This window comes from Ammodytes marinus, assembly GCF_949987685.1.
Source record: "Ammodytes marinus genome assembly, chromosome: 15".
Taxonomy (NCBI): Eukaryota; Metazoa; Chordata; class Actinopteri; order Uranoscopiformes; family Ammodytidae; genus Ammodytes; species Ammodytes marinus.
In genome coordinates, this window is record NC_137219.1 from 6,595,194 (window position 1) to 6,622,775 (window position 27,582).

Below are 27,582 nucleotides of genomic sequence, written 5' to 3' on the forward strand. Positions count from 1 at the left end.
GTTCCTGTGGGCAATGAAAAGCAATTATGTTGGCATACTAGGTAATTCTGGAGAATGTTTGTTGACAAATCACTTTGTCAAAATCAGTGAATATCTTCTCACAATCTGCTACCTGTCCATACTGTGTCTGCGCTGAAACAAAAATCTGTGCAAAACAAACTGTAAACTGGTATGTAAACAAAGTGGGCCCACTTTGATTATACTCCCTTTCTTTACAAACCCACAGAACCCCTGTTATATGCTCATGTTTTGTCATATCATGTCTTACTTTGGCTTTTGGTGTTTATTGTGCGTTTAGTTAGTTAAGTTTTATATACTATCTATGGTTTTCCCCCCACATATAGAGTTTATTATCGATCCTCCCCATAGATAGTATCCTTCCCCACAAACTACAGATAAGCCCTGTGCAGTGAACAACTTGCAGGCTAGCAAGCTAGCTAACTTACATGGTATCTAACAATGCTCCGGGTGTGATATAGAAACAGACCACAGCTAGAATAAAACAGCAAGGTTTGAGACTGAAATAATGTGTTAAACCTAATACATTTCACTAACAGATTTGTTTACACGCACACAGACCGCGGGGTAATTCAAAATAGTGATCTTTTAGGACCTTACCTTCTGTCGTGGGCCAGGCCAGGACTTGCAGGAAGGCGTCGCGAGATTTGGGGACTCGACGAGACTCACGCTCAAGCTGATTTACAGACGCTCTGGATTTCACGTGCTTACGGACTGCGCACTGTCTCTTGTCGTATAGATCGAATGGTTGTGTGCACTGCGTGACACCGGTTCGGACCTGTTTCAAACCTGTTATTTAAAGCTATGTAGGATACATTATCTGTACAAACCGGCTATTAGAAAACCAACTAATAGTGGATTTTTGTGCATTTAAATATTCCGTTGTCGTTCCTGAAGAGACACTTGTTCATGACCTGCGCGTCCTTCAAAATCAGAAGAAACAATAATTGACAAAAAGAGTGCAGCAGGTATAGAAGCAGAGTATTTTCCACTACTGGTAGGCGAAGGAGTTTTATTTTTAGTATACACGCAAATATTATCTAAAAACCTGTAGTGTAGCCTACCTACTGTCCAGTAGCATACATATGTAACATAATATAGCCTTCAAGTTCTAGTTGATGACTTTAAATTCTCTCTGCACTTAGAAAAAGGGGTCGATTAAACCATAATGTTCATTATCTAAACGACCTTGTGTTGTAGGCCTAGTCCTTCATGGCAGACTGCACTCCTCGAAAGAATCTGCACCTAAACTTCCAATATTTTTTTGAAAAAAGTGTTTCATTATGAACTGATCAGATCATTCTTTCGGATTCACGCCATAAGATGATCAACATAAACATGTATCCTCTGATGTTCAGTTGTTAGGCTTGATTATTTAAATTTTTTAATTCTGCTTTAAAATAGAGCACAAGTAGTTTATATAGGGAGATATGGTACTCCACTACAGAATATTTATTTTATACAAGTATAGTACTCAGATTTTACTTATTGCAAATGATGACTTTATGATGCACTAGTTTAGATCAAACTGTTTATAGAGTGGTTTAAATGTGCTGCAACACTAAAATGCTTCTTCACTCATGTAGGCCTATGCATCAGTAAAAATTATGATACAATAAAAGGGACATTCTGCTGCATGAGGAGTACTTTTAAGTACATTTTTCATAAATGTGTAGGCTGCAATGAACAATACCATTGTTCAATTTGAGATGCCTGACTTTTCCACTGTTAGATCAGATCTGAATTTAGTTTTTTAATCAATGGCCTTTTCACATTAAATATTCAAATAGTATAACAACAATGAGGAAGAAGAAACATAGGTCCATACTCTTGGATAATTGTTGAATAGAAACAAAATGTCAACAAAATGTTACATATTTTTACTTTAAAGAAAAGTTTTCAGGCTACTTAAGGAGTCAGCGATTCTGGAGAACGCTTGTCAAAATCAGTGAATGCAGCCCACTAAGTGAATAGGCTACCTCCTCATGACTGCTGCTTAGGCTTTGTTAACACACAGACTAGGCTCTGTAAACTGGTATGGTGCCAGCTACAGTGGGCCCCCTTTGTTTAGGCTGTAACACCAGATTGTTTTTCAGCAAACTCACAGTACAGACAGGTAACTGACGTGAGGAGGTATTCACTGATTAAACAATCGTTCTCCAGAATCGCTGACTCCACCTTTAAGGCCGTTTGTGGTTTACAGTGTCTCTTATGTAAGACATAATAAACTGAAGGTCAGCCATCTGAGGTAGGCCTTTGTTTTACTGATCTTTGGACTAAGCAGTCAGTTAAGTTAAGCGTTAACGCTAAAAGCTGTGGTTACACTTACACTCCTATATGCAAGATTGTCTTGAAGCAACTAGGCAGCATTTGACACACCACTAACTTCTACCTCCAGTTTCAGACACAGGGCCTGGATAGGATGACCAATGTTAGGGTTGCAGTGGTGGGAGCAGGTGTTGTTGGCTTCTCCACAGCCGTCTGCATCGCTGAGACTCTTCCCTCCTGCTCCGTCACTCTGCTGGGGGAGAAGTTCAGTCCCGACACCACCAGCGATGGAGCTGCTGGCTTTCTGTTTGCTTCAAAGTATCCAGGTATGCAACTGCCTCCCTCTTTCTATTAGAAAATGCATTATAACTGTCAGCTATTTTAAAATGTTATGCAGTGCAGTCAGTAAAATTTTATTAATGTGAAAATAGTTTGTAGTGCATATTTACCCCCCCCCCCTCTCCTTTGTATGTACATACACAGAAAACATTAGTTGTTATTGTTGAAAATTACAGTTTTTACTGTATTCTTCTTTCAGATATTCCCTTGGAAAGGCAAAAGCGCTGGTTCAAGGACGGCTTTGATCACCTGTTGGCCATTGCTCTATCCCAACACTCACCGGAAGCTGGAGTAATGCTGAGCTCTGGGTAACTAACAACTGTTTATATAGTGCTATGAAATTGGGTCAAATACTTAACCAGGACACTCTTAAAATAGTTATTTTTGCTTTCAGTGATTTTGTAGTATTTTTTTATTCCAGTTGGCAAATTTTCAGGGAAGTTCCAGCCGAGAAGAGTCCTTTCTGGTCAGAGCTAGTGATCGGCTTTCGATTCATGACTGACGTTGAATTGAAAAGATTTCCGGAGCACAAGTTTGGCCATGCGTTCACCAGCGTAAAATGTGAATGCTCCGACTACCTGCCATGGCTCGAAAAGAGGTTTGTCTTATTTATGAAAGTGGCTACGAGGAACTTTTAGTTTTTGTTGATTCTAGCAGCCCCTATTGGACAAAAGCGGTTTTGTTTTTAAGACACCAGTACCTGCTGTCCTAAACATTTCTGTGCGCATTCGTGCCATGAATTTGTTTAGGAAGGGAGTGAAAGAGAGACGGCAGGATGCATCCCTTTAAGGTTATGTATTTATTTGTGACTATGTAAGATTAAAACTGGTAATACTGTATGACGATGGTATAGTTAAGTAAACTTTGATTTAGTACCATTTGGGAAACACAGGATGTTCCTGTCTGCCTTCCAAACATCGATTTATCGTTAGTTTGCGGTAATTCATACCCAAGCAAAGGCATTAGTAATAACCATATACAAATAGTTTTGTTTTCGTTGATGGTCTCGTTTACCTTTACAGGTCATGTATGATCATCAGAGAAAAAACAAGAGTTTCATAAACCTTACAAAGTCTCTTTATTAAGCTATTTCATTCATCACGGTTTCAGATTATTACTTATTACATTTTCAGTTCAATGTATCTTTCAATTCCAGAGAGGAAGAGCAAAACTGTTTAATACCTCCATTTACCAACATACTGTCTTCATATTTCTTCTTTGTAAAGGTTCAGACAAGCTGGAGGCCAAGTGGAACAGAGGAAGGTGACCAGTCTTGAGGAACTGAGCCACAGCTACGATATCATTGTCAACTGCACCGGCCTGGGCTCTAAGACGCTGGTGGGTGACGACCAGGTTTACCCTGTCAGAGGCCAGGTGCTCAAGATGGAGGCCCCCTGGCTGCAGCACTTCATCAGGGACAGTGACGGAATGACCTACATTTACCCCGGGATACATGGCGTCACCATAGGCGGCACGAGGCAGACGGAGGACTGGCGACTAGAAGTTGACCAAGGAAACACAAAGAGCATTCTTGAACGCTGCAGTGGGCTGGAACCGTCGCTTAGAAACGCCAAAATTCTCGAAGAGTGGGTCGGACTGAGGCCAAGCAGGAAGAACCCGCGGGTGGAGAGGGAGCTGGTGAAGATGCAGGGGGCTCGCAGCGTGCCCGTGGTCCACAACTATGGCCACGGAGGCTCTGGAGTCACCTACGCCTGGGGGACCGCCCTGGATGCACTGGGGCTGGTCAGGCAGTGCCTTCAAGATATGCCCCTAAAGGCGAAACTGTGAACGGAAATATAAAAAATCCAGTTTTTCTGCAATGTGCTGAAATTACTTTGAAAAATAAATAACACTTGCAGGGAGATTTACCTTAAATCACTAAAGTTAACTTGAATAAATTAACTTGGTGCCAATAACAGTTGCCTTTGAGTGCAGAGATCTACTGTACTGTCAGAGATTAATTTAATTCAAACATTACATTGATTGACGTGACGGTAAACAGATGATGATTAACAGTGTTAGCATTTTTACATTGTCTAAACAATTATTATTTATTTAATTAAATTAATTAACAGGAAACAGACCTTACATAATGTAAAACTGATGTGAAATACACTAATTCATGTTTACATTTCAGAAAAAGGCTTCGATTGCTAACACTTCACATATAATTAAGTTTCCAAAATGTGCAAATTATCCCTCTGTTCTCTTTTAAACTGCTGATAGATATCATGATAAAGGGGACGTAGTCAAATATTATTTTACTTATTTTAATATTGATGTGGGATGGCCACTCATTGCCAAGCGTTACCGTTTATGAAACCTCTGAAATAGTGGTGTGTTTCATATCGACCAAACTCTAACCAGATTTGCTAATGTTTAAATAGATAAGTAACATATCTTAAACTTGAGGAAGGTTTCCTGAGAGATGAATGATTCTAGACTGTTTGTTAGGAAAAAGATTAGAAAAGATTCCGTTGTTCGCGTAATCCACGTTAACCTCCTAAAGAAACAGTGACCGCTGAATTTATTTTCTGGCTATTGTGGAAACAAATGTACCCCATGTACAAGTTTCATGGCATGCTACAAGTCCAAGGTTACATTTTCAAAACAGTATTTGTAAGATAAAATAAATGATTTTAAGCAGCTCATAATCCAAAATTAAGATTTGTTTAACGTTAAAGGCGAAATTTCTCTGTTCTTCTGGAGGGCAATACCTTGTCAGAAAATGGTTCCATTTTGAGATCGTTACCCTGCAGTTAGATGATGTTTAGAGTCTTTCTTCAATGAGGGAACCCAGATTCACCGAGTTTGTGGATGTCTTTTTATTTCTTTGCATTTTCAGCCGGCGGGCCGCGGAATTGGCTGAAATTGAAAGACTCCTGTTGTTGTGCTCTGGCAGGACGTGGGTGGTGTGGTTGTCAAAGCAGGCAGCAGTCTCTGATAGTGGAGGCTCTTTGTGTGGGATAGGAGCAAACACGTATTCTGTGTGTGCGTTTGAAATGCTGCCGACAGCATTGTATGATGTGGTTGACAATTGGGACGGAGACACAACCTCACACTGTTTTTGAGTTTTTTCCATTTGCTGGCATGCTGGTTTACCCTGACATGATGTGTTAATAGATCTGTTGGATGTCAGGGTCTGGGGCAGGGCAGGATACTCTGGGGACGGGAGGTGGCTTGACTCAAAACCGGAGGAGGACCTGCTCATGGACGAAGATGTCTTTTTGTCCCTTCCTGAAATAAACAAGTGGAGTGTGTGCGGATCATGCAGGTGCCTTTCACGTGGAATATTTTTTTGACTTCACCGTAGAACAGCAGCAGAGCAGACAATTTTTGGAAAAGAGCGGCTATTGTGAAAGAAAAGCCCAAGAAGAGAATGCGTTCAACACAAAATTCTAAATGTGTGCTACGAATGAATGATGAATGAAAGAAAAGAAGCAAGCAATCAAGTCTGGTAAAGCATGGAGCAATTTATTCCTCACGCTCAACTGTGACAGAAGCAAACCTCAGAAAATACTCAGACCCTCAACCTGTGTGTGTTAGAATGAGTTTAACTTTGTCTTTTTAAGTGTGTTAAACCATTTTAAAGGTTGTCCTAAGTCTGCATTTTAGTGCATTTACAATTATACAAAATGCCATATTTTAACAAGTATAATTATACTATTTAGTAAATATTTTAATTCTTCTGCATTATGCAGTTTTCAGGCACATGTTAAAATATGGTGCAACATTATATTTTACTTGAAAAAATATACAAACAGCTAAATCTTGAGAGAAATACACTGTACAAGTAGTGTGGCTGATCTGACAGTCCTCTAACCATGTAATATTTTGACATTCAAAAGAACCCTCATTTACAGTAAAGCACAAATGCTTGCTTTATTCATATATCAATAAGTAAGGCAAGCATTCACAGTTAGTATGTACTGCAATTACTGAGAAAGTTTTTATTTTTTAACTATTTTAATGTTACCACACGTCGGTTCAACAGTTTTCAGCAAACGCAAAGAAACACCACCCAACTCACAGCTGCAGTTCTATTTGTGAGTAGACCTACAAGCAGCTCCACGGATAGTTTGCTCAAGGGTGTGAAAAATGTCTTTAAAAGGTGCTCAGTTTAGTGTTATGATGGGACTAGAAATGTATCTTACATCTTGTTAGGAACCCTGTATTATACTGTGAATGGATTGTTTTTTATGGAATCTAGTACTTGTAAAGAAAGGCAAGTAATGTCAATTCTCAGAAGCAATGAACAGACAAAAAAGTGACTGTAAGACTGTTTGCTTCAATAATGCAGAAACAGAAGAAAGTATGACTGGAAGAAGAAGATGCTTGAAAAAAAAATGCAGCATAAGTAAATGATATAGCAGAGTCTTTCCAGAAGAGCATGAAGGCTGAATGTTGAGGCTTGGAGCTTGGAGAAGAACTGAAGACCTCTAGAAGTCTTTCTAGTGAAGGATGAGGCAGAGGAGGGCGACAGTGTTCAGGGGCGGCTCAGGCTGTCATTACCGTTCTCCAGGTTCTCGTTGCTCTCGTAGCAGCCAGAGTCCCGCGGTGAGTCTTCCGTTAGGCCGCGCCTTTCAACCAGCAGCTTCTCCTGGGAGCCTCCGGACTGACTGCTGCGCTCTGGGTCACTGCTTCCTGCAAGGCACAAAGCCACCAACAGAGGGCAGACCGTCACATCTTATGATCTCAAGAGAAAATTGCATGTGTTTTCTGCATGGATTGCCTTATAGGAGGGCAGGAGCAGAACAGATTCTTTAAAATTATGGGCAGAATAAAAGTCTAAAATAGTAAGTATAGAGCTACAATTTCGAGTCAACAATTGTAAAATGTAGAGAAATATTAAACTTTTTGTATACTTCAATATTTAAATCCTGTATAAATATTATGAAATGTGTCTCTCCGTCTACTTTACTAAACTTATGTGTTACGAGTCATGTGTCCGCCACAGGCTGAAAACACATCTCTTCAGAAGTACCTTCATGGTTGAACGCACTTATTGGAAGGCACTATGGATAAAAGCGTCAGCTAAATGTAATGCATAGTGCTCAGGTGGGATATAAGGCTGTAGATTAGCTGACCCACCATCATACTCCTGCAGCAGCTCCACAGCAGTGAGCAGCACAGCGCGATGCTGGGCGTCTCTGATGTTCAGCTCGTCCAGGTCTTCCTCCTCCAGCAACTTGAACGTGTCCAGATCCTCATAGCCGTTAAACAGGAAGGTGGGAAGATGCTCCTTTGGAGAAGTGAGAATACAATACAAAAAGATCAGTCAAAATATATAGAAGTTTATTTAAACATGCACATCGGTTGAATTCAGAACTGCTCAAAAGTACTTTGACCTGTAAATGAGAAATTAGCTTGTGAGAAGTTTCCTAATACGGTTGCTACTAGCTTTTACCTCCTGTTTCCAGTCTTTCTGCTAAGCTAAGCTAACCGTCTATTGGCTTTAGATTTATGTTCATAATCTATAAAGAATTGAAAGCCTTTGATAATGTAGTGTAGTAAGCTTTTTTTACTCTGAGGTTAATGCGATCCAGGAGCTCCTCTACAGAGGTGGGTTTGGGTTGCCGGGCCTTCCTCCTCCTGTGCGTCTTCTTGGGCTTCACCTCCACCTCTTCATTCAGGACGTCCACATAGATGAACTTGAAGGTGCCGACTTTCCCGCTGAGCATCCCCATCCATGTGCCCATCGGAGGCTTGCTAATGATGTCGATGACGTCTCCAATCTGAAAGAGACGACCAGTGGAGCATGAGTTACTGAGATATTAGCTTGTGCTTATTTGTTGTTTACTTTGGTAGATTAATGGTCATACTTTAAGTTTGAGTGAGTCTGTGTCGTAGGGACTGGGGGTGAAGTCAGTATGAACTAGAGCTCGTCCACAGAAGGGTCCGCGGTACGGCAGCTCGTCCTCCTCCCCGTCCTCAGACTTCACACTCTCTCTGTTGCTGTTGGAGGAGTCAGTGGTGCCCACGGTCTGACCACCTACACAAGCCACAGACACACAGATGAGTCATAGAGAGATGGGCATGAGTAATACATTTCAAATTAATTCGATTGGTTAAAAATTGCACTGTACGGTGCAATGTTTTGGGAATAATGAGCCACGGACTGAGCAGTAAGCTTTGTGGATGGATTTAAACCTATTTATGCTGTTTTGAAGAGTTCAATTACATATTTCTTTAAATTATACTATTTAATTTACTTGCCACCGTATTTATTTTGGTGACTTCATTTTGTTTGTTTGTTTTGTTAGACAATAAGTATTAAGCGTTCGGTAGGCTTTATTGCCGTGCATTGTTATTGTTATTCCTGCAGACACTTGCGTTCTTAAAATAGATTTTGAAAAATTAGTAATCTGCACTAATCACTACTCATGCCCATGCCTATCCACAAAACTACACAGGTGTGTTAGTCTAGGAAAAATATTTTTTATTGTTTTTTAATGTGACTGAAGTGGCAGATGTTACTCTGTTTTCCGAGCAAATACAGTCAGACCAGAAAGTTTAGTCTATGTCAAAGGCGATTAATTGTCCTTGAAACACTTTCTACTGAAAAACACCACACATCTGGCGTTCCAAGGCCTTTACTACACCCAGTAGCCCCACTCTGGCGCAGGCACACACTGTAAAAACACAAGACTTACTCATGGAACTTTGTCCGCTGAGGGAACTCCTCAGGCTTTCCACGGACCCCCCTGGCTTCAGTTTGGGTTTCTCCAAAGAGTCGCAGTCCGTGTGAGGCGAGTTTGGGCAGATGGAGAGGCGGTCTGGGCTTGACTATGACACAGAAAAGACAAAAAAAAAATTAAATGTGATTTTCTGTGCTCTACCATCCTCACAACATTGGATATAAAGAAAAGGTACAACAGTAACACTTGCTGTAATGTTTCATACTGAGAGCACATACCTGTTCAGACAGTGAACTGTGGTATCTCTTTGATATGTGTTTTCTCATTGTTTCTCTCACAGACTTGACTTTTTTACCCAGGGAAATACGAGAGGTTACCGGAGACTTAATGGGATCCCTCAAACCACCTCCGTCTTTATTCTAATTTACATACAAAAAAAGCAGATAACAGGGCAAATTAACAAATAGGTATAGCTATTGGTTCAGTCTATGGAAATTCAGAAATAATGACAGTTACATACAGGGTTATCATTTTCACAGATGGGCGTGGGGCCTAAGCGGTTGGTCAGGTCAAATCCTCCAAAGCTACAAGCTCTCTGTAAAAAAACAAAAGAAAAAATAAATAAATGACAGGATATGTAAAGGCAGAGTAACAGACATGTAGGTGAAGTGGGGAGTTTTCCTTGCTGGTTACAGAGTGTTTTTAGAGCATGCATCTAACCACAAATATAGGAAATGCACCTCGAGCACCTGTTCAGCTGCCAGTTCTGTCCATCACTTATACTACAATTTCTTTGTAAACCGGGGCTTTTAAGATCGTGTGGTGAGTCAGGTAACCACAGATCCTAGTATAGACAAATACCGCAATTTAGACAGAACTACAGACTAATGATGGAACCTCAAATCAGGAAGAAAATGATAGAAAAAGGATGTTCTCTATCACTGAAGAAACCACAGGTATCAGTGTAGAAGAAAGGACCAAATGAAGATAAGAATAGAAGATTATATATTATGTTTGATCAGTCCGAGACTTGATTATCCGTCATAATGTTTTCAGGCATACAGAACTTCCTGTTTGAATGGCCATCTGTGAGCTGGAATGTGGGTAATTGAGTGAGAGTGTTACAGTTTATATAAAGCTCTAGCTAGAAAGCTAATCGAAATGAATCGTGTTTTTGTTGCGTAATCAAAAGGGGTGGAAGGATGGGCACGGAAAAGTATTAATTCAGTTCAGTAGCTTCAAAAAATTGCCATCGTTTGCTAAATAACAAAATCTCTCCCAACAACAATGGCTCCTCTGTACTCACGCCATGGCTGGTGAGCGGGCTGAGGATCCGGTGACGCAGCTCTCCCTCGGTCACTGAGCGAGCGATTTTTAGCTCCTCGTTGTTGTTGCAAACCTCCGTCTCGGAATATGAAGAGGCGCTGCCGTCTCCTGCCTCCCTCACCTCCGCTCCTACACCTGTGCCCTGATGACTGGGGCTTTCACTCTGCTTCCCAAAGGCCTGGAAGATCTTCTGGCTGCTGCAGGTGTCCAAGCTGCTAGAGGAGGGGGAGGTGGTCAGGCTGTCAGAGTCCCGGTCATTGGAGAGTTGTTCCCGCAGAGCTGAAGCCAGGGAGTCCATGGGGCAAACGGAGGGCTTCTTCTGCACACCGCAGTACAGTGCCGTGCTGGCATCTCCACATGGAAGACTGTCTATGTTTAGGCTCTCTATGGGGTAGAAAGAAAGGATTGGAGCAAGGTTAAAATACTAGACAAAATCAACTGACTATCTATCTTAGCATTTAGGGGATCATTCAATTGATGCCGTAGCTGCCAGTCCAGCTAAAACAGTTTTGTCCCCAGTAATAATGTTTATTTATGCTATGTTAACTTTCCCTTAGTCTACAAGCTGTTTCAGAGGCTTTGCTAGCCTACAAATAACATACTGACCCACCATGGATAGTATAAAGTTCATGTTATAGCATGCAAATTGTCAAAAGTAACAAAAAGCACGTTGAAAGAAATGTGGAACAGGTTTTCTTCTAAACATATATTCCCTCAGATTACACAACCAGTGAAAACCATAGACTGTATATAAAAGGAAAAACATGTTAAGTAATGTTATTGCAGTACAATCGCTTATCAAATAGTAATTAGATCCAGTAAAATGAATTATATTTTCTAGATACTGTGTCAAAATTAGTATTGTGGTGTCCCAGGTCCCACCATTTTTTCTTTGTACACAGGAATGTTCTAACTGAGAACAGATACAGCTTTTACATATTGGTTGCATATACAGTGCAGAAACATATTCAAGGATTTTACCTGCATAAAAACTGCACTTCTGTGTCACATACTTGAACATTGAGAAGGCAGACAAGTCAGGAGTTTCCACTAAAACTGAATAACTATGATGGCTGCCACATCGACTCTGGCTCTATGAGATGAAGTCTTATATAGTTATAGTGGTTTTAGTACCCTCAGATCCAGGCCTTTTGGACTCGTCGATTCTGATCAGCTTCTTCTTCACTTTCCGAGTTGAGTTGACGAGTTTATGGAGTCTCCTGAACGTCACAGATTCTTCTTGCTCATTGTCTGACAGGTCACAAGCCTGTTAGGAGAGACCAGTATACATTTAGATATAAAAAAAAGTAACGTTTAGTCCTACAAAAGAGCTTTGCAGTTACTGTAAAATAACAAGATGGTTCGGTTCACAGTAGACTTATCCGTTGTAATGCCCACTATTATTGATAAGAATGGAGATGTTACTTGATAGTGACACTTTTGCTATATTTACACTGTAGTACGTGAGCTCACAAATACCAAAGTATATTTGAAACTATTGTTTTCGATTTCTAGAAACGTTCGTATGAAATTAAAAAGGCATGTAAAACTGTACATGTTGCAGATGCTGCTGCAAGTACCTGCTGGGCCTTCTGTAGAAACATGTGTAGCTTAATATAAATATGTGGTAGGAAACCACATTGAGGCCTTTGCAAACAGCTGGCCCATTTGCTCTGTGTTACAACAAACTAAAAAAGGTTTTTCTATTCGTGGGAAAAACAAAAGACAAGCTGCTTGGAAATCACCTCAACCTATATATGAAACGAATGGTTAGTGAAAAAGTCAGTGGTACATTTGAAGACTCGGGTTATTTATTTAGGTTTGATCTGCGGACCAAAACACGAGCGGTATGCACGTACACCTCGGAATACACAACGACAAATAAGAGCCTATTCAAATATACAACTGACATAATGTAAGTACAGTTTGTCTATGAAATAAAAAAGAAAGTACAGGGCAGGGAGCAACAGACTAGCAACTATCACACACACAGAAATAGAAAGTGACAACACACACCCACCCACAGAAAAGACAAAATAGTCAGGCCATCCAGACAAAATCTGAAAAATGTGCCCTGAACCTGAGCCCCCTAATCACCCCATCCGTGCATAAAAGAGCTGTGGCCTGCATAACATGGCCTTGTGCTGAATCCACCCGCTCATTGCAGCACAATAGGGGGTTAGCGCTTTGACTGCGATGAATAGAAGTCCGCCCAGTGGCCTGCAGTGGGGAGAAGGGCCTGAGCTGCAGGGCTTTAGAGGGGCCCCGGTTCACCGCCCGTACAGGGACAGGGGGACAGAGAGAGGCGCTGTCAACAGCTCCGCAGCCTTGGCACTGCTAGATCGGAGGCCCACATGCACAACACACTGCACTGTGGTTGTGATTCAGCATTAAAAAGCAATGAAGACTTGCTGCAAGCTCAGACTTGCTGCAAGCTTAATAGACTTACGTTGAAGTTGAACGACTCATCTGTGGCGGGACTGGATGGGTCGGTCCATTCTGTGGGTTCAGACCTGCACGTCTGTCTGTTTTGTGTCTCAAACTCCTTCAACTGCAACAAAAGATGTTAGTCAATGATGTTAGCAAATAGTGCATACCTAGACTACATTAATCCACAAGTTGATTTGCCATTTATCCCTGATGCCGGCACACATTAAAGAAATTGAAGAAATGCATTATTTTCTTTTTGCAGATGAAATCATGCATTGACCGTAAGAATTGTATTACTGTCACAAAGATGAAAGTGTTAATGTTAACTTGATCAGAAACAAGTGCCTAGATAGTTCATTTGAATCTTTTTACAGATGTATTCAGATTTGCACAGAGTTTTTGTTACAATTCAATAATACCCTTTTGAAATCTATTGGTGGAACATAACATTTTATAATGAATCCAACTGAAATTGTTTTATTTGATGTTCAAAGGTCATGCCTGAAAGTCTTGGTCTAACTATATATTTGACCTATTTGATTAGTGACAAAATTCCCTTTTCATAAGTAAACTCTTAAAAGTTGAGTAAAAGGTGAAAAACTCAGCAACTCTAACTTTAACATGCCAGTAAAGTGGAAATCTTTGGAATGTATGACATCATACCCGTGCCAGGGCTTCCTCTATAGAGATCATATTCTCCTTCACCATCATCATCAGCTGGATTCGCTCCTCGTCACTCATGGTGACCTCACTGGCCACAAAACCTACGTCATCACCTGTCAGGTAAAGGGTAGGAATGTCAGCTGGCAGGACTAAACACAACTGACAACTAACTGTCAAATAACAAAAAGACGTGCAAATGCTTTTGAATACAACTTCAAAATGTTGATGATTTCCTTTTTGGATTTTTTGTGTGCTTGATTTAACATACCTTTTGAAATCTGACGCACCACTCCTTTCTGTGACTTTCGAAAACCCGTCCAAAAAGACTTGCTCTTTTTCTTTCCATCACATTTTCCTATACAGAACAACGATTCAGTTTAATTTAGTATAGAGAAACATAAATACAAACAGGCATCACCATGAAGTGAATAGTTAAATGTAGTCAAACTTTATCACAGCTACTAAATAAACAGATATCAAACAATTAGATTTTGGCTTAGATTACAACATTTTGACTTGAACATTGTAGTATTGAAAAAAAGAAAGCTTCACTCTACATTGTCATAACTAATATTAAACAATTATGCTGGATTCTTAGGACCACTAAGTCACATTAATATTCAAACTAAATTTCAACTTACCTCCTGATCCATCATCAGAGCTAGATTTTTGCACAGGAAACCTGAAAATCAAACAAGACATTTACTTAATTCAAAAACTTCAAATGGGGAGGGGGGAAAAAGCCCTGAACAGAACAGTACCTGTTTTCCAATGTTATTTTCTTCATTTTCCCTGTTATCCCACCATCTCCTTTACCATGTCTCTCTATCCTCTCCACTTGCGTCAGATAAAAAAAAAAAAAAAAAAAAAAAAAAAAAAAAGCTCACAAAAGCACACTGTCCCTCATGACACTAGCATCTTAGTGAAGGGAAATCAAAGTAGTCAAAACAGATGAGAAAGACTGGCTGCTCTCGGCTGATGAACAGAGGTCAGTGCTCTACGGCCATCGCAGGAACAATACAGCCTTTTTCATGTCCACTCAGGGTTTTGCAGCAGCAGCAGCGCTAACGTGGCCTCTGCATTCCCTGCACACTTTCACCCTCCCTTCTCCCTCTTTCTCTCTCTCTCTGTGTCTCTCTCTCTCTCTCTCTCTCTCTCTATGTTTGTCTGTCTGTCTGTGTCTGTCTGTGTGTCTTTCACTCTTCATCTTTGTGGGCTGTTTGGTGTCTATATCGGTCTCACTCTCTCAGTTGACACTTGTTGCCGGTTTTAGGTCAGTGTACGAGTTTGTACACAGATCAGAACAGTACATTTTGATTCTGTAAATTAGATAGTAGTATCATATTTTCCACTTGATCCAAATAATGTATTTACAACCCAAAATGAAATATAAATGTAATTGATTTTTATTTCCCCTGACTCTGAAAATATGTGGTTTATAACCTTGTCCTATTACACATAAACCCTACAAATAAACATAAACATTGCATAAAGACACACCCAATGCAAAAAATCCAAGTTGAATCTTGTTTTAAAGAGGGAGCATATGAGAAACGCACTGAATAGGAAAAAAATAATGGTGTGTTAGTCATCAAAATGTGTTACTGATACTGGCAGCCCTCAGTTTCCTCCATAGATAGTATAATAAACCAGCATTATTTTGTGCTGTTTGTCCCACTAGGGGGCGTTGTGCATTTCCTGTGTCTGAATACATGATTTATAGAAATACATTTTGTCTCTGTCCAGGTTCTTAATGACACAGGCCTGGTCTTTATTATGATAACATTTCTTTATTTAGAAGGTTCTGTCTGTTTAAGCTTAATCATCAAGTCTTAGTCATCACCCAATTCTTTCATCATTTTCAGCTTTCCAATGACTAAAGAATATGACTAATCTATAAAATCCTTCAAAAGAAAACAATGGAGGGAAGGAAGGAAGTTTGAAGGTGACACAGAAATGCTTCATAAATATGACTGGAGGGCACCAGGAAACAGAGGAAAGGCTCGTGTCCACAGGGTCACATTGAGATAATACAGGGCCAGTAATTCATCACAGTTCAGCCTGTCCCTGTTCTAACTGATGCTTCACCCCAGCACCTCACCTAGTCAAGAATATCTGCACATACATTATATACTAAAGCTGTGGATTTTCATTTTTACCTTCTCTCAGTCTCTGGAGTGGAGTTGGTACTGGTGAGTCCAAGGGATTCCTTAAGAAGAAAATAGACAATGCTTCAACTTACTGAGATGCTTTTAAAAGATCACATTTGAGTTTTAGCTTCTTTTCTTAACTTAGATAAAAGGACTAGATAAGAATAGATTCAAGGAACTTGTGATTTAAAATTATGTGATCTTTCTTCATAAAATGTAGATTTCTATGAAGAAAAGGACTGTAGGAACTGCAATTAAGGTGTAACAAAAGAGGAATTTCAGGCATTTGTTTAGTTGTAAACTGTTGCACATTTAAAATGCAAATCTTGTAATTTAGTGTCAACAAAACCCAAAACATGCCACTAGTCACACTTCACCATGTTTTGACATCTATTCCTCAACATTCGAGGACACTCAAGGCCAACTCTCGGCATCCCTCTTAGTCAAATTATACTTTCTAGACTCCCACTTTGGTTAAGCTTGTGATAACCATGACAAGGCAATTGTCACGGCCTGTTATCAGCGTGTCTGCTGACGCACGTAGTAGGAAGTGTCCTTCTCCTGGGGTCTGACACACACAGAGCTGGACACTCACCTGGATCTGAGAGCGGAGCTGCAGTGATGTGGCCACTGACTCAACCTTTTCCTGAAACACACAAGCGACCAAAGTGGTGGAGTAAATTATACTGTCATCATAACACAGAAATAGAAATAATATTCAGCTTTACCGAATTGGCCAGCCCACATTATGCAACCAGTTAGCAGTTATGTGTCATCGGTCATGACTTCTACGATTGCGGGACTGCTAACAGGTTTTTAAACATATCTGTATCTCTTATGTTGGAACATTCTTTTAGATTGATTTTTTTGACATTTATTTACCGCACCAGTAAATAAATTGTTCAATGTGACAAAAGGGATATTTTTAATATGCACTCCAGAGGCGGATTCTAGAGCAGCTGTGTCTTAATGCTAAGCTGGGGGTCAATCTTCCCATCTTTCTCTCAGCTATTTTTATTTATTCCCCAACATATCTAACGATTCCTTTAAAAGACAGCGTGGCTGGTCACAGAAAGAACCTCAATATTTTTATGCTGAGATATAAGATTTTTTCAAAGAGCCAATGAATGTCTTAAATGATGATAAAAAATATTGATATGACAGCTTACCATCTCTGCGTCTTGCACTACTCTGCGTTTCCGTAGCTCCTCCATCCGTTCACACACGTCACTGAGGGAGGTGCCGTAATACCGAGAATACTCCTGAGCGAGGTCATCAAGGTTCCCCACAGAGCCATCCTGAGGGAGAGATAAAGGGATCATTCAAACACCCACTCAGATATCACCACAGACCAGAGGAGGAAAACGACACCCCGCAGAGGTTGAGCAAGATGCCAAACAGCAGGCAAAGACTGTAGACACTGACCACTGTCGTGATTAAAGCCATTGTTTCAAGCTGTATATGGTCACGGGCAAAACAAACAAGCCAGGATACACTTCTAGATAAAGCACCAGGAGGGTCAAAGCATCAGAGACGTCCAGCTGTGATATTGCCTCTTTCTCTACCAGTTTGCTATCTTCCTTCCCACTGACCCTTTCCCTTACTTAGACCTGACCCCCCCACCACCACCCCTTGGCTAGAGGAAGCTCTGTGTGACGTAGCCTAGACTCTCACTCGCTCTCACAGTCCATCAGGAGTGGACTCAAGAGGCCACGGTTCGGTCTACCGTAAATCACAAGAGGTAGAACCACTCAATCGGATGAGTCTTTGTCTTGGCACGGAGCACAGCCTCCTGGATGTAACCCCTTTTAGTTTCCTACAATTGTGCAACCTAATGTTATGTGCCTTTGGACATGTGGGAAAAAAGACAAATAAGACACTTTTTTGCTGAGTTTTATATGACCTATTGACCGATTGAATAAACACTTAGGAGCTGGTTTCCTTGTTAGCCATAGTTCTGGACAAAAGATGCATTTTAACTAGATAATTTAAACAGTTTCGCAATAAAGTCACATTTGATTAATAGGTCTACTTTAATGAAGACCAATCAAAAAAACATATTGAGCAACCAACTCAATTACAAAGGTGGAGTCAGTGCAGTCTGCAGCCCCATCTCTCTAAGTGTTTATTTTCTCCGAAGTATAATATTCATAGGCAACCAATTCTAATACATGTGCACAATGCCGCCTGGATTTCGTTGTATACAAACATAGTAGACAAAGTTTTCAGATTCATATATTATTTTAACATCTAAAACAAATATGTGCACTTTCCCCAGGTGTGCTGGATCTGAATAAAATGGGGAAACTAATTATAATATTTAATTAATCAATCATGAGTTTTTAGGCTAAAAGTGGTCATGTTATTACCGTCTTTGCTGCTTAGTGAAAGATAGATGTATTCACTCCTTCCCTTCACTGAAGAGACGTGAAAGAGCATGATTCAAAAGACAAATAACCAAAGATAATACGGCATATCAATTCTAAAAAGATGCTAGCAACGTGACCAAAGATGTCATAGGGCCTAGTCATGAGTTAACACTGGACAGACAAACAAAAGCTGTGTCTAATCACCAGAACTGAGATCCAGTATGTCCAAAAAACTGCTTCACGCATGATCATTATTGTTGTTATTATTATTATGTCTCACTCATGCTATACCCTTAAGGTATGCAAATGTGCCCCCTGCATACAGTACTCAGCAGGGGAAAGTAATACTGTGGGCTCACTTGTCTCATGCATGATAGGCTGTGACTGGCTCAACTGTCCAGAAAATAGGGCCATTCATTTGGTAAATGACATGCCCCCGGGTCGAACACGGCCTGAAAATCTGGCTGCTTTTCATACAGTCAAGAAACAAGGCTTAAGCCAATTGAGAAGCTCCGCACTGTGCCTGGCTGCAGTCGCTCTTCTGCCTGGGACTGCCACTGATACACATAAACAGCCTATTGTGACACTGCCACATGATATCGTATTGCCTCGAGTGTTTATTAGACATGGTGCATGAATGCATCCCCGTTACAGATGAATGTAAACACAGCTTAAAAGGTGGAGTCAGCAATTCTGAAGAACGCTTGTTGGTCAAAATCACTTTTTTCAAAATCAGGGAATATCTCCTCACGATACACTACCTGTCAATACTGCACGCTGTGTGTGCGCGCTGAAAACAAATCTGGAGTTAATACACAGCCTAAGCTCTGTAAACTGGGAATGTTGCTAGCTACAGTGTGTCCCCTTTGTTTACATACCGGTTTATTGTGCCTAGGCTGTGTTTTAAGACCTTTTTTTTTTTTTATATATATCAGGGAGCCCATTGAGGAGATATTATTCACTGATTTTGACAGTCATTTTGACAACAAGGGTTCTCCAGAATCGCTGACTCCACCTTTAAGTATACAGAGAAAAATGAAGAAAAAATGAATGTTAAATAAAACAAACAATACGAGTTCCATTCTCGTACTGTAAATTCTAACAAATTGATAGTTTTGGGAAAGTATTTCCAGTGTGCTGTATATTTCCCTCCGTCTCCAAATTAATGGTCTGAAAGCCAAAATTGCAGCATGAGACATCGACCACAGAGGCTTGAAAAGGAGAGTGCGGTGTCACATTTCTCAGGAGCTGAGCATCTCTCATAGGCAGACACAAAAGATCCACGTGCCCCCAGGGCCACGAGTGTCTAATGAATATTTTTAAAGTTCTTCTGTTTTGTCTCAACCAGACATTGTTCGCAAAGTATCGGCATATAATCTCACTTTCACTCATCACTTAATCTTGCTTTAATGGGATGTTGAAGGAGAGTCTTGCTTCATTAATGAATACCAAGAGTATCATAGGATTCAGATAAGATCGTTAAGCATCATTTTCTGTGAATAACAACTTCTCTGAATAAATGTCAAAAGAGTAAATTTAGGTTTACTCACAGTAGGTTTGAGTATATTCCATACTATATCACATTTTTGACTGATGAAGCAGAGCAGCGTTTATGTCAAACAAGGCTTGAACTAAAACAAAATCCACTTGAGAAATGTCTGTCTATATCCAATTTGATCCTTATTTTTGAAAAGATTTAACCCACGTTAAAGAAGGAACTCCTTATTCAACACATGCACTTGATACAGCCTTATCATTTATCTGTCAATTAATCCAACTACTTGGTTTTGATAAAATGTCGCTGTATGATTTGATTCCAGCAAAGATTGTAATGTTACAATCATCTGAGTATAAAAGGCTATTGTAATTGTCTTGAAATGTGTATTGGCTTTTGAGTTATGTTTCAAAAGATCATGAGAACAAGCACAGACTTGTTAAAGCTTTTTTGTACCAAATGAAAGTCTTCATTGACCAACTATAACAGCAAACAAGGTAAAAGGTAAAGATGCACACACTAAGTTGTCTAGGCTCAACTTATATATCAATTTAATTTCCTCCACTTGATCTACAGGAAACTATCAACTCTAACCATAGGCCTACATTCCAGTGCAAACACAAAAATACACTCACCACAAACGGGCATCTGGCTGCCAACAGTAAAGCTACCCAGCAAAAGTTGCTCTTCAGTTCCACCAGTCTGCTGTGAGTTTTGAAACTGAACTGAGCTCAGTGAGTGGGGGACAATACATCCTGGAGTGAAGGGGAGGGGTGTCCGGCATGCAGAGAACAGAGATCGGTTGAGGGGAGGTTTGGGGGGAGTTTCAACCACATGTGACGCTGGTGCTGCTGGGTGGGGCCCGCTGATCTCTCCAGCTGCGGGCCACAGGGACTGGCTGAATCACATGTTCAAATAAATCACCACTTCAGAGTGTGCGAGAGTGTATGTGTGTGTGCCAGGCCAGCATGTTTATGTCTGCAAAGGAGTTAGAAGTGATGTGTCATGCCTTATTGGCTTTATACATTTTTTTTAATATTTCTTACATATGTTTCCCTTTGCTGATATAGAGGTTTCCTCTTGACCACAGCCTTATACATGTAGAAGTCTGATGACATTTTAATGTCTTTGCAAATATTATTATTTAAGATTTTTCTGCATACATATATTTTTCTAACAAAATAGTAATTAAAAAAAGGGTACCCTGTTGTGTTTTCACTGCAACCAAAAGTTATGTTAATTTTTTTTGAATGACTCTATTATGCATACCCTTATTTATAACGTGTTAAATGCATTTTATACAAAATTTGCAAACGCCTAAACACTGTTACAGTGACAGCGGACAACATGCGCCTCACCATATTTGTGTGCTTAAGCACTTGTGTGTCCTACTGTACTTGCATGAGACACAAAAAAACAGGGGGCCTCTTAAAATAAAAATGTTTTAGTCCCAAATGCACTTCCAAGGGCTGCAAAAACACATTGTATGTGACATAAATAAACACAACAATACAAAAGAGCATCCTAGTAGAAGTATGTTAAATACTGTATAGTGTCAATGAGGTAAGTTACACTTTAATAAGCTCAGTAACACCTTAATTGATGTGAAGGGCTTATTCACTCCTATCTTCACGTCTCTATATCTCATAAAAGTAATAACATTAATATAGCACATATTACTCATAAGAAGGTACATATAACCCAAACAAGCATGTCTAAATGTTAATCAGACTTGAGAGGACTTACTGCCATTTTTGACACCGACAGTATGAGTACCAGCAGGGGGCAGCAAATATTAACACTACATTAACATCTTTCAGTTGCCTTTTTGATTTGACCATGATGGAGAGCTGAAGGTTATGATAGTGCTTTGAAAAGCCATGAAAATATCAAGTGGAAATTTAGTATTTCCTCTTAACCTAAACAAACTCTAATTTTGTAAAAATTGTCAGTGCACATATACACTTTAAGATAATAGAGTCAATTTGCAACTGAGCTTTGCAGTAGAAGTGTATGCAGATTCAGAAGAAGCAGAGATTATATGTTACTCTGCTGCTACCAGCTGTAGTGTTTTACGTCAACAAAACGCATCTTTGTATATCCTTAAGGCATTGTGAGGGTGGTGACCTCGTTTGCTTGCAACATTAGTCAGTGAAATGAAGTCAAGAGAAATAACACTCAGCATTTGTTTAATCATGGCCCAACTACCTTCAAAGGTGGAGTCAGCCATTCTGGAGAACGCTTGTTGTCAAAACCTTTTTTTGTCAGAATCAGTGAATATCTCCTCACGGTCCACTACCTGTCCGTACTATGTGCACAAAAAAAATGTTGTATGTAAACAAAAGGGGCCCATCCCCAGCTAGCAAAATGCCAGACACTGTATTTTTTTTTCAGCACACACATAGTACGGACATGTACCGGATCATGGGGCACCATTCACAAATTTTGACAATACGTGTTTTTTGACAAGAGTTCTCCAGAATCACTGACCCCACCTTTTATCTTCATCTTTAGTGACTGACCACTGACTGCAGAGCCACCAGGAGGTAACAATACAACTTTCAGATCTACGGCAAGGCGCTGTGTAGATTATGCTGTGCTGCATATGGATGGAAGAGATGGTGGAGAGCTGCGTCCTGCACAATGTGCCAAAGGGTTGAGGCAGCTCATGCCAGAAAGGCCAGTTTTCTGCCTGGCTACACAGCGGCGGGCTGCTCGTCACCTCGGAGCGCAGTCGGAGCGGGAGACAGCTGCCATTCCTTTCCGTCTGCCCGCTCCTTTCCTATCACCGTCAACGTCTGTGTCGACCTGGAGTGCCTAAGCGCTCATCTGAGCTTTGATCCCAGAGGACATCTCTCTGTTCCCAAGAGACAAAATGAATGTATGTCGGTGGAAAGACAAGCGTAAATGATCTTATAGACGATGGCCTCAGTATAACATTGCATTGCCATCAGTGTTTGAGTGTGTGTGTGTGTGTGAATGGGTGAATGAGGCAAAACAATGGGAAGCTCTCCAGGGATGAGAAAGACAAACTCTAAATTCAAGTCCAGTTCTGAGAAAAAACCTTCAGGACACCAACCGGTGAATGATTGCATGTTACAGTTTACCCAGTGAGGTAATGTGACTAACGATCAATCTCAAACCACGGAAAGCCATGAAATAATTTAACAGAACTTTAAGTGATATCAATGAAACTGTAATCACCAGGTTTTCAAATGGGCTGCCATTCCAACTACAGAAAAGTAAAACCTGGCTCAACTGATGTTCTGTATAAAAGAAAAAATAATAATTTCTTCCAATGACATACATTTAGATATTTTGAATGTATTTTTATCACACTGCTGACCTCTCTAGTCCAGTTATATGCTGTTGCAATGTTACATTTCTCTCCAGGGAGTTCAATTAAGTTAAATCCTCAAAATACATACCAAGCTATCTGTACTCACACCAATTTATTGTGTGTTAGGTGTTGAAATACAACAAGGAGAGAATGCTGTTTGCCATTTAGAAAGCGTCTTTGGGTGAAAAAACTGAAAACATTTTATGTTTTAGAAAATAAAAGCAGTACACAGAGATGTCTGAACATATCAGCAATGATATGTGATACATCTAGGAAATGTGTGCGTGAGTGTGTAGGAGACTTCTAACTGTTCCAAATCCCCGGGGCCCCCTACAAGAAAATCCCAAATGAGGGTCTGATGAGACAGGTCGCACTATGACATGCATGCTGTCAGTCACAGATACACACAGTGAATATAAAATACCTGGTATGGGTATGAACTGCCTTAGCAAGGTCTGAATCACACAGCTAGGCTACCACTTTTCATCTCGTCAGTCACTAAGCAAATATCTCGCACTGCAGACGGCGATGAAACCCCAACCTCAATGCATAGGAGCTTTGTCTTGATCTCATACTGAATAAAAGGTAAATAAAATGGCTACAAACACGTATTTCACAAGGCAGATGCACTGGAAAAAGTGGGAGATATATCTCCCAGAAACGGCCTTCCTTTGTTTAAATGTATTCTTGCTTTTGTATTGAATACCCTGTTGTATTTTCTTTATTTTAAAACAGAAAAAACAGCTCTTGTTCTCATTGTTTACTAAAAAGATTGATCACTGTAGTAGATGTCATGAAAAAGTGGTTGATTCGAAGCTACATTGTTCTCTTCTTTGTGCATCAATGATAAAATATTCCTGACACCGAGGGACAGCAGCCAAGGATTCAGATTAAAAAAAATATGAAAGTGAATCTCTTAAGTAGATTAAAAGGGCAGACAGGGGGAAACCTTTTGTCCGCAGCCCAAATCTGATCAGGATTTCCAACAGTTAGCTAAATACCCAGAGATGAAATAAAAATGCAGGACAGTACAGCCTCCAAAAAGCAATTCACATTTTTGGAAATATGTAGGCCTATAATGTGGACTTTTTTTTAGGATCCCTGCTGGTTTTTAAGCAGTTTTATAGATCCATCCTGTTCCTTGGAGCATGTGTTATTCAACAGTTCAAAGATCAAATCACTTTTAAAAAAGTGAAATTGGATGAAAATTCTGTTTGTATTAAATCCCTACTGGATGGAAGTTGGAAGTGTGTTGCTTAAATTGTGGCAGCTGACTGAAGTATGTTTAATTCAAATACGGAGGAGACCCCCTTTGAAAAATATACAAAATTCACACTTAGAAAGATCATGTGTATTGCTCAGTTGTGAAAAGGCTAGGGGATGGTTCTAGGTTCCTAGTGATGCAGCCTATAGATTGTTCATATCTATTGGACCATGTTTAATTCAGAGGTGCTGAAATCATTTCACCCCGTCTTACAGCTGCATTATCGGTTCGTCAGTTTAACCCCTCTAAAGACCACAAGCATCCACTGATCCTCCTGTGAGACCCAACGCAGGAGCAGCTGTCAATCATGCAATGCAAGATCATGGCGCCCCATAGTGAGGTCATTCTACATGGTGTGAAAAACAAGTGAGTCTGTCCAATCAGGAAAGAAAATACCCTCTAGACATTTCTCTTTTGAAACAAGTTTCCAAGGGAAAAAATCATGCAGAGGAGACATTGACATGAATGCACTGTGAATTAAATAAGTTAAAGGTCACATATTGTGCTCATTTCCAGGTTCAAAATTGTAATTTGGGTTTCTACTCCGATTGGGGTTTTTGAATATATGTTTTCAGAAAGGTGGAGGTGGAGAAAAAAAGATTGGGTTGTTTTTTCTCATACTTTGGGAGTCTCCCGACATATCAGGGACCCATATTAATGGTGGAAAAACATGAAAAAGTATGTTTCACATAGTAGGTTACCTTTAAATGAAGAGCAGAGACAGACTAGGCAGTTCCCTGAGAAGTGACTATTGTGTAATGGTTAACAATTGGGTCTCATTAGATCTTTATAAGCAGATAGGCTGAATTCAGAAACAGTGGTACACACCAGATATCAAACTGGATCTTAACCCAGCAGTAACTGTTGTTTCACTTTTCATTTTAGCTAAAGGTTGCAATTGCACAACAAAATGTTCTCTTTTTAATGGGTATTCCTGATTACCTACTTACTATATGTTCTTGACAACACTTTGCCCTGCTGTCTAATCAGATAACCAGGAAAATTGTCAGGCAAATCCTCTTCTGGGAAATCAGTTTCTCAGAGAACTGAACCTTAACACTGTGACAATGTAGGTACCACACAAACGTTCAGGAGACCACGCTCACTGATTGTACATGCCCCTTTTGACAGACGCACACATCGCAACAGACCTGATGACAACATCTCCTGTCCAACTCAATTTGCCTCCTACTCTAAACTCTCACATGTTCACTCTGCTTTTCTGCCATTCCAAGGACATCCACCTAATAGCCACTACATCCATTAATGGATGCTAACCGCAGCTAGCCAAGCATGTTCAAACATCATAAGAATTGCATGAGGATCTTTAATGAACATGAAAACTCGTTCAACGCATCAAAGAGAGGTCTCGCTTTTAAGTGTTTGACATCTTTGCTTTGTCAGATTCTTGATCTGCTTATAGTATTGGAGCTAATAAACCTTGGTCCCTTAAGGCTCAAATAATTACCCCCTATCCTTAATATACTGGCTAACAGTACTAAAATACAGATATACAATAATTCTGCTGGAATTTTTCTCACTTATATTCCACGCTTTAATCAGGGATCACTTCTTTAAGGTCAAGAAAATTTACATGGTAATTAAATATGCATAATCTCTCATTGGAATTGATCCCTGACTCAATATTTGGCCCTTTTCTTGAGGTCGACATCAGGCCAAGTGTTTTAACATCTTACCACATTTTTCGATCAATGTGCCTCATTTAAGTTTAATGGCAATAAAAACAGCATGGACTTGTAGAATAGAAGAGCAGTTTTGTACAATGTTTTTTTAACTGTGCATTGTTAGTTTTCCGCAGAGGGATTTCACTACAGTTTTGCATCAAATAAAGGCACAAGTACATTTTATGTTTATGTAATCTATCATTAGAAGAGACTATTCTCAGGCAGTCACTGTGCACATGTCCCTATCACTGAATGTAACTGATCACTGAAATGCTCTTGATGGAGCATTAAAAAAAAAATTCTGAAGTGCATTTAAAAGAAATAAGGGGCCACGTTGTAACAATATCACACTCTTTAATAATGCAGAATGCTTAAAGTGGAGCATGAGCACTCAGGAATAAAATATTCAATAATTAAAGTCATGTATTAAAATCTGTCTCCCTGCAGTAGTGTATACAATCACACATTACATGTATACAGTGGCTCCAAATGCAATTTAAACTAATGGATATAATGATGTTGTCTTCCCCCATTACTTACAGTATACAGACCATACAGAATAATGAAAAGCTCAGCACACACACACAGTAAGGACAGGTAGCTGATTGTGAGGACTCAGGAGATATTCACTGATTCTGACAACAAGCATTCTCCAACAGATAATCTACCGTTAGACACGTGAAAAACTAATGGCATTTGTTAAAGTAGTTGGATCCATTTCCTTTTGGGACATGTCCCTGTGGAGCAGGCTAGTTCTTTTCGAAAGCTCATCCAAATCTGGCCCTCATCCCCATAGAGGAATTTCAAGCTTCGATGGCCTATGAATCTTTTTTCTTAATTGAAAGCCTCAATCCAACCTTTTGTCCCCACAGGCTACCCCTTTACTTTAATCACTGCATCATCCCTGCATGTGTTCTTTCAACATCCTTATTTTTTACATTCCCTTGTCACTTTTCCTTCCCATTGTTTGCCGTAATCTCTCTCTCTCTCTCTCTCTTAGGTCTAATGTCTTTTCTCCATTGTCACCCGGTCTGCTTTCCACTCCGGTCTAAAATCGGATGCTTCCATTTGCGCTACGATGCATGAAAAGAGGCATTATACTGCATTATGTCATAAATAACATTCGAAGAGGTTCTAAATAACGCAACTATGCATTTTGATATTGAATGTGCATAGTAAAAATAGATGATTGATATAAATGGCGTACTGTGGTTTAGTAAAAGCCTACTTACTCCAGAGGTGAAACGAAGGCCAAGACGAAGGCGAGGAAGATATGAGACAAGACAAGAGAGCAACGAGGACAAATGCTAAGTGGTGATGAAACTTTTAGAATAGTTTAGACTCAGGCTTTTACCGAGTCACTCCTTGACAATGTGTGACATACATCAGGGCAAGGTGATGTGTTAGAAAGTGTTTCGATATTTAGAACAATAACTGGACTGTATAAATGTACCTTTTGAAAATAACTTACATTGTGTTCTATCCTTAAAGTATAAGGCTGTAAATCAGCTTGCAGACACACTCCTTGTTTAAATGCATTCCTCTGATCGTCTTCGATGAATTTGGCAGTGTATTTATTTGTGGGGAAATCTAAATG

At 40.0% G+C, this 27,582-nt stretch overlaps 2 protein-coding genes across 2 annotated transcripts in view; one reads left to right on the top strand and one right to left on the bottom strand.

The window, feature by feature from the left end:
* Nucleotides 1-2,343: 2,343 nt before the first annotated feature.
* ddo (D-aspartate oxidase) lies at nt 2,344-4,413 on the top strand (the record flags this gene model as incomplete). The annotated part of the gene is made up of 4 exons (XM_080042953.1): nt 2,344-2,612; nt 2,825-2,933; nt 3,047-3,223; nt 3,852-4,413. The coding sequence occupies exons 1-4, from the start codon at nt 2,441-2,443 to the stop codon at nt 4,411-4,413; spliced, it is 1,020 nt and encodes a 339-aa protein (XP_079899079.1). The 5' UTR covers nt 2,344-2,440.
* Nucleotides 4,414-6,335: 1,922 nt separating this feature from the next.
* The window catches only part of sash1b (SAM and SH3 domain containing 1b), a gene marked incomplete at its 5' end in the record, with an annotated part of 48,265 nt that continues 27,018 nt past the window's right edge, over nt 6,336-27,582 (bottom strand). Inside the window, 16 exons of the mRNA XM_080042952.1 lie at nt 6,336-7,269; nt 7,717-7,867; nt 8,151-8,360; nt 8,448-8,617; nt 9,279-9,411; nt 9,542-9,682; nt 9,784-9,858; nt 10,570-10,973; nt 11,724-11,856; nt 13,039-13,140; nt 13,683-13,795; nt 13,951-14,037; nt 14,324-14,364; nt 15,842-15,891; nt 16,428-16,478; nt 17,002-17,130. Coding sequence (XP_079899078.1) covers nt 7,112-7,269; nt 7,717-7,867; nt 8,151-8,360; nt 8,448-8,617; nt 9,279-9,411; nt 9,542-9,682; nt 9,784-9,858; nt 10,570-10,973; nt 11,724-11,856; nt 13,039-13,140; nt 13,683-13,795; nt 13,951-14,037; nt 14,324-14,364; nt 15,842-15,891; nt 16,428-16,478; nt 17,002-17,130 — 2,148 coding nt within the window. The 3' untranslated portion in view covers nt 6,336-7,111. The remainder of the gene's footprint in view (nt 7,270-7,716; nt 7,868-8,150; nt 8,361-8,447; nt 8,618-9,278; nt 9,412-9,541; nt 9,683-9,783; nt 9,859-10,569; nt 10,974-11,723; nt 11,857-13,038; nt 13,141-13,682; nt 13,796-13,950; nt 14,038-14,323; nt 14,365-15,841; nt 15,892-16,427; nt 16,479-17,001; nt 17,131-27,582) is intronic.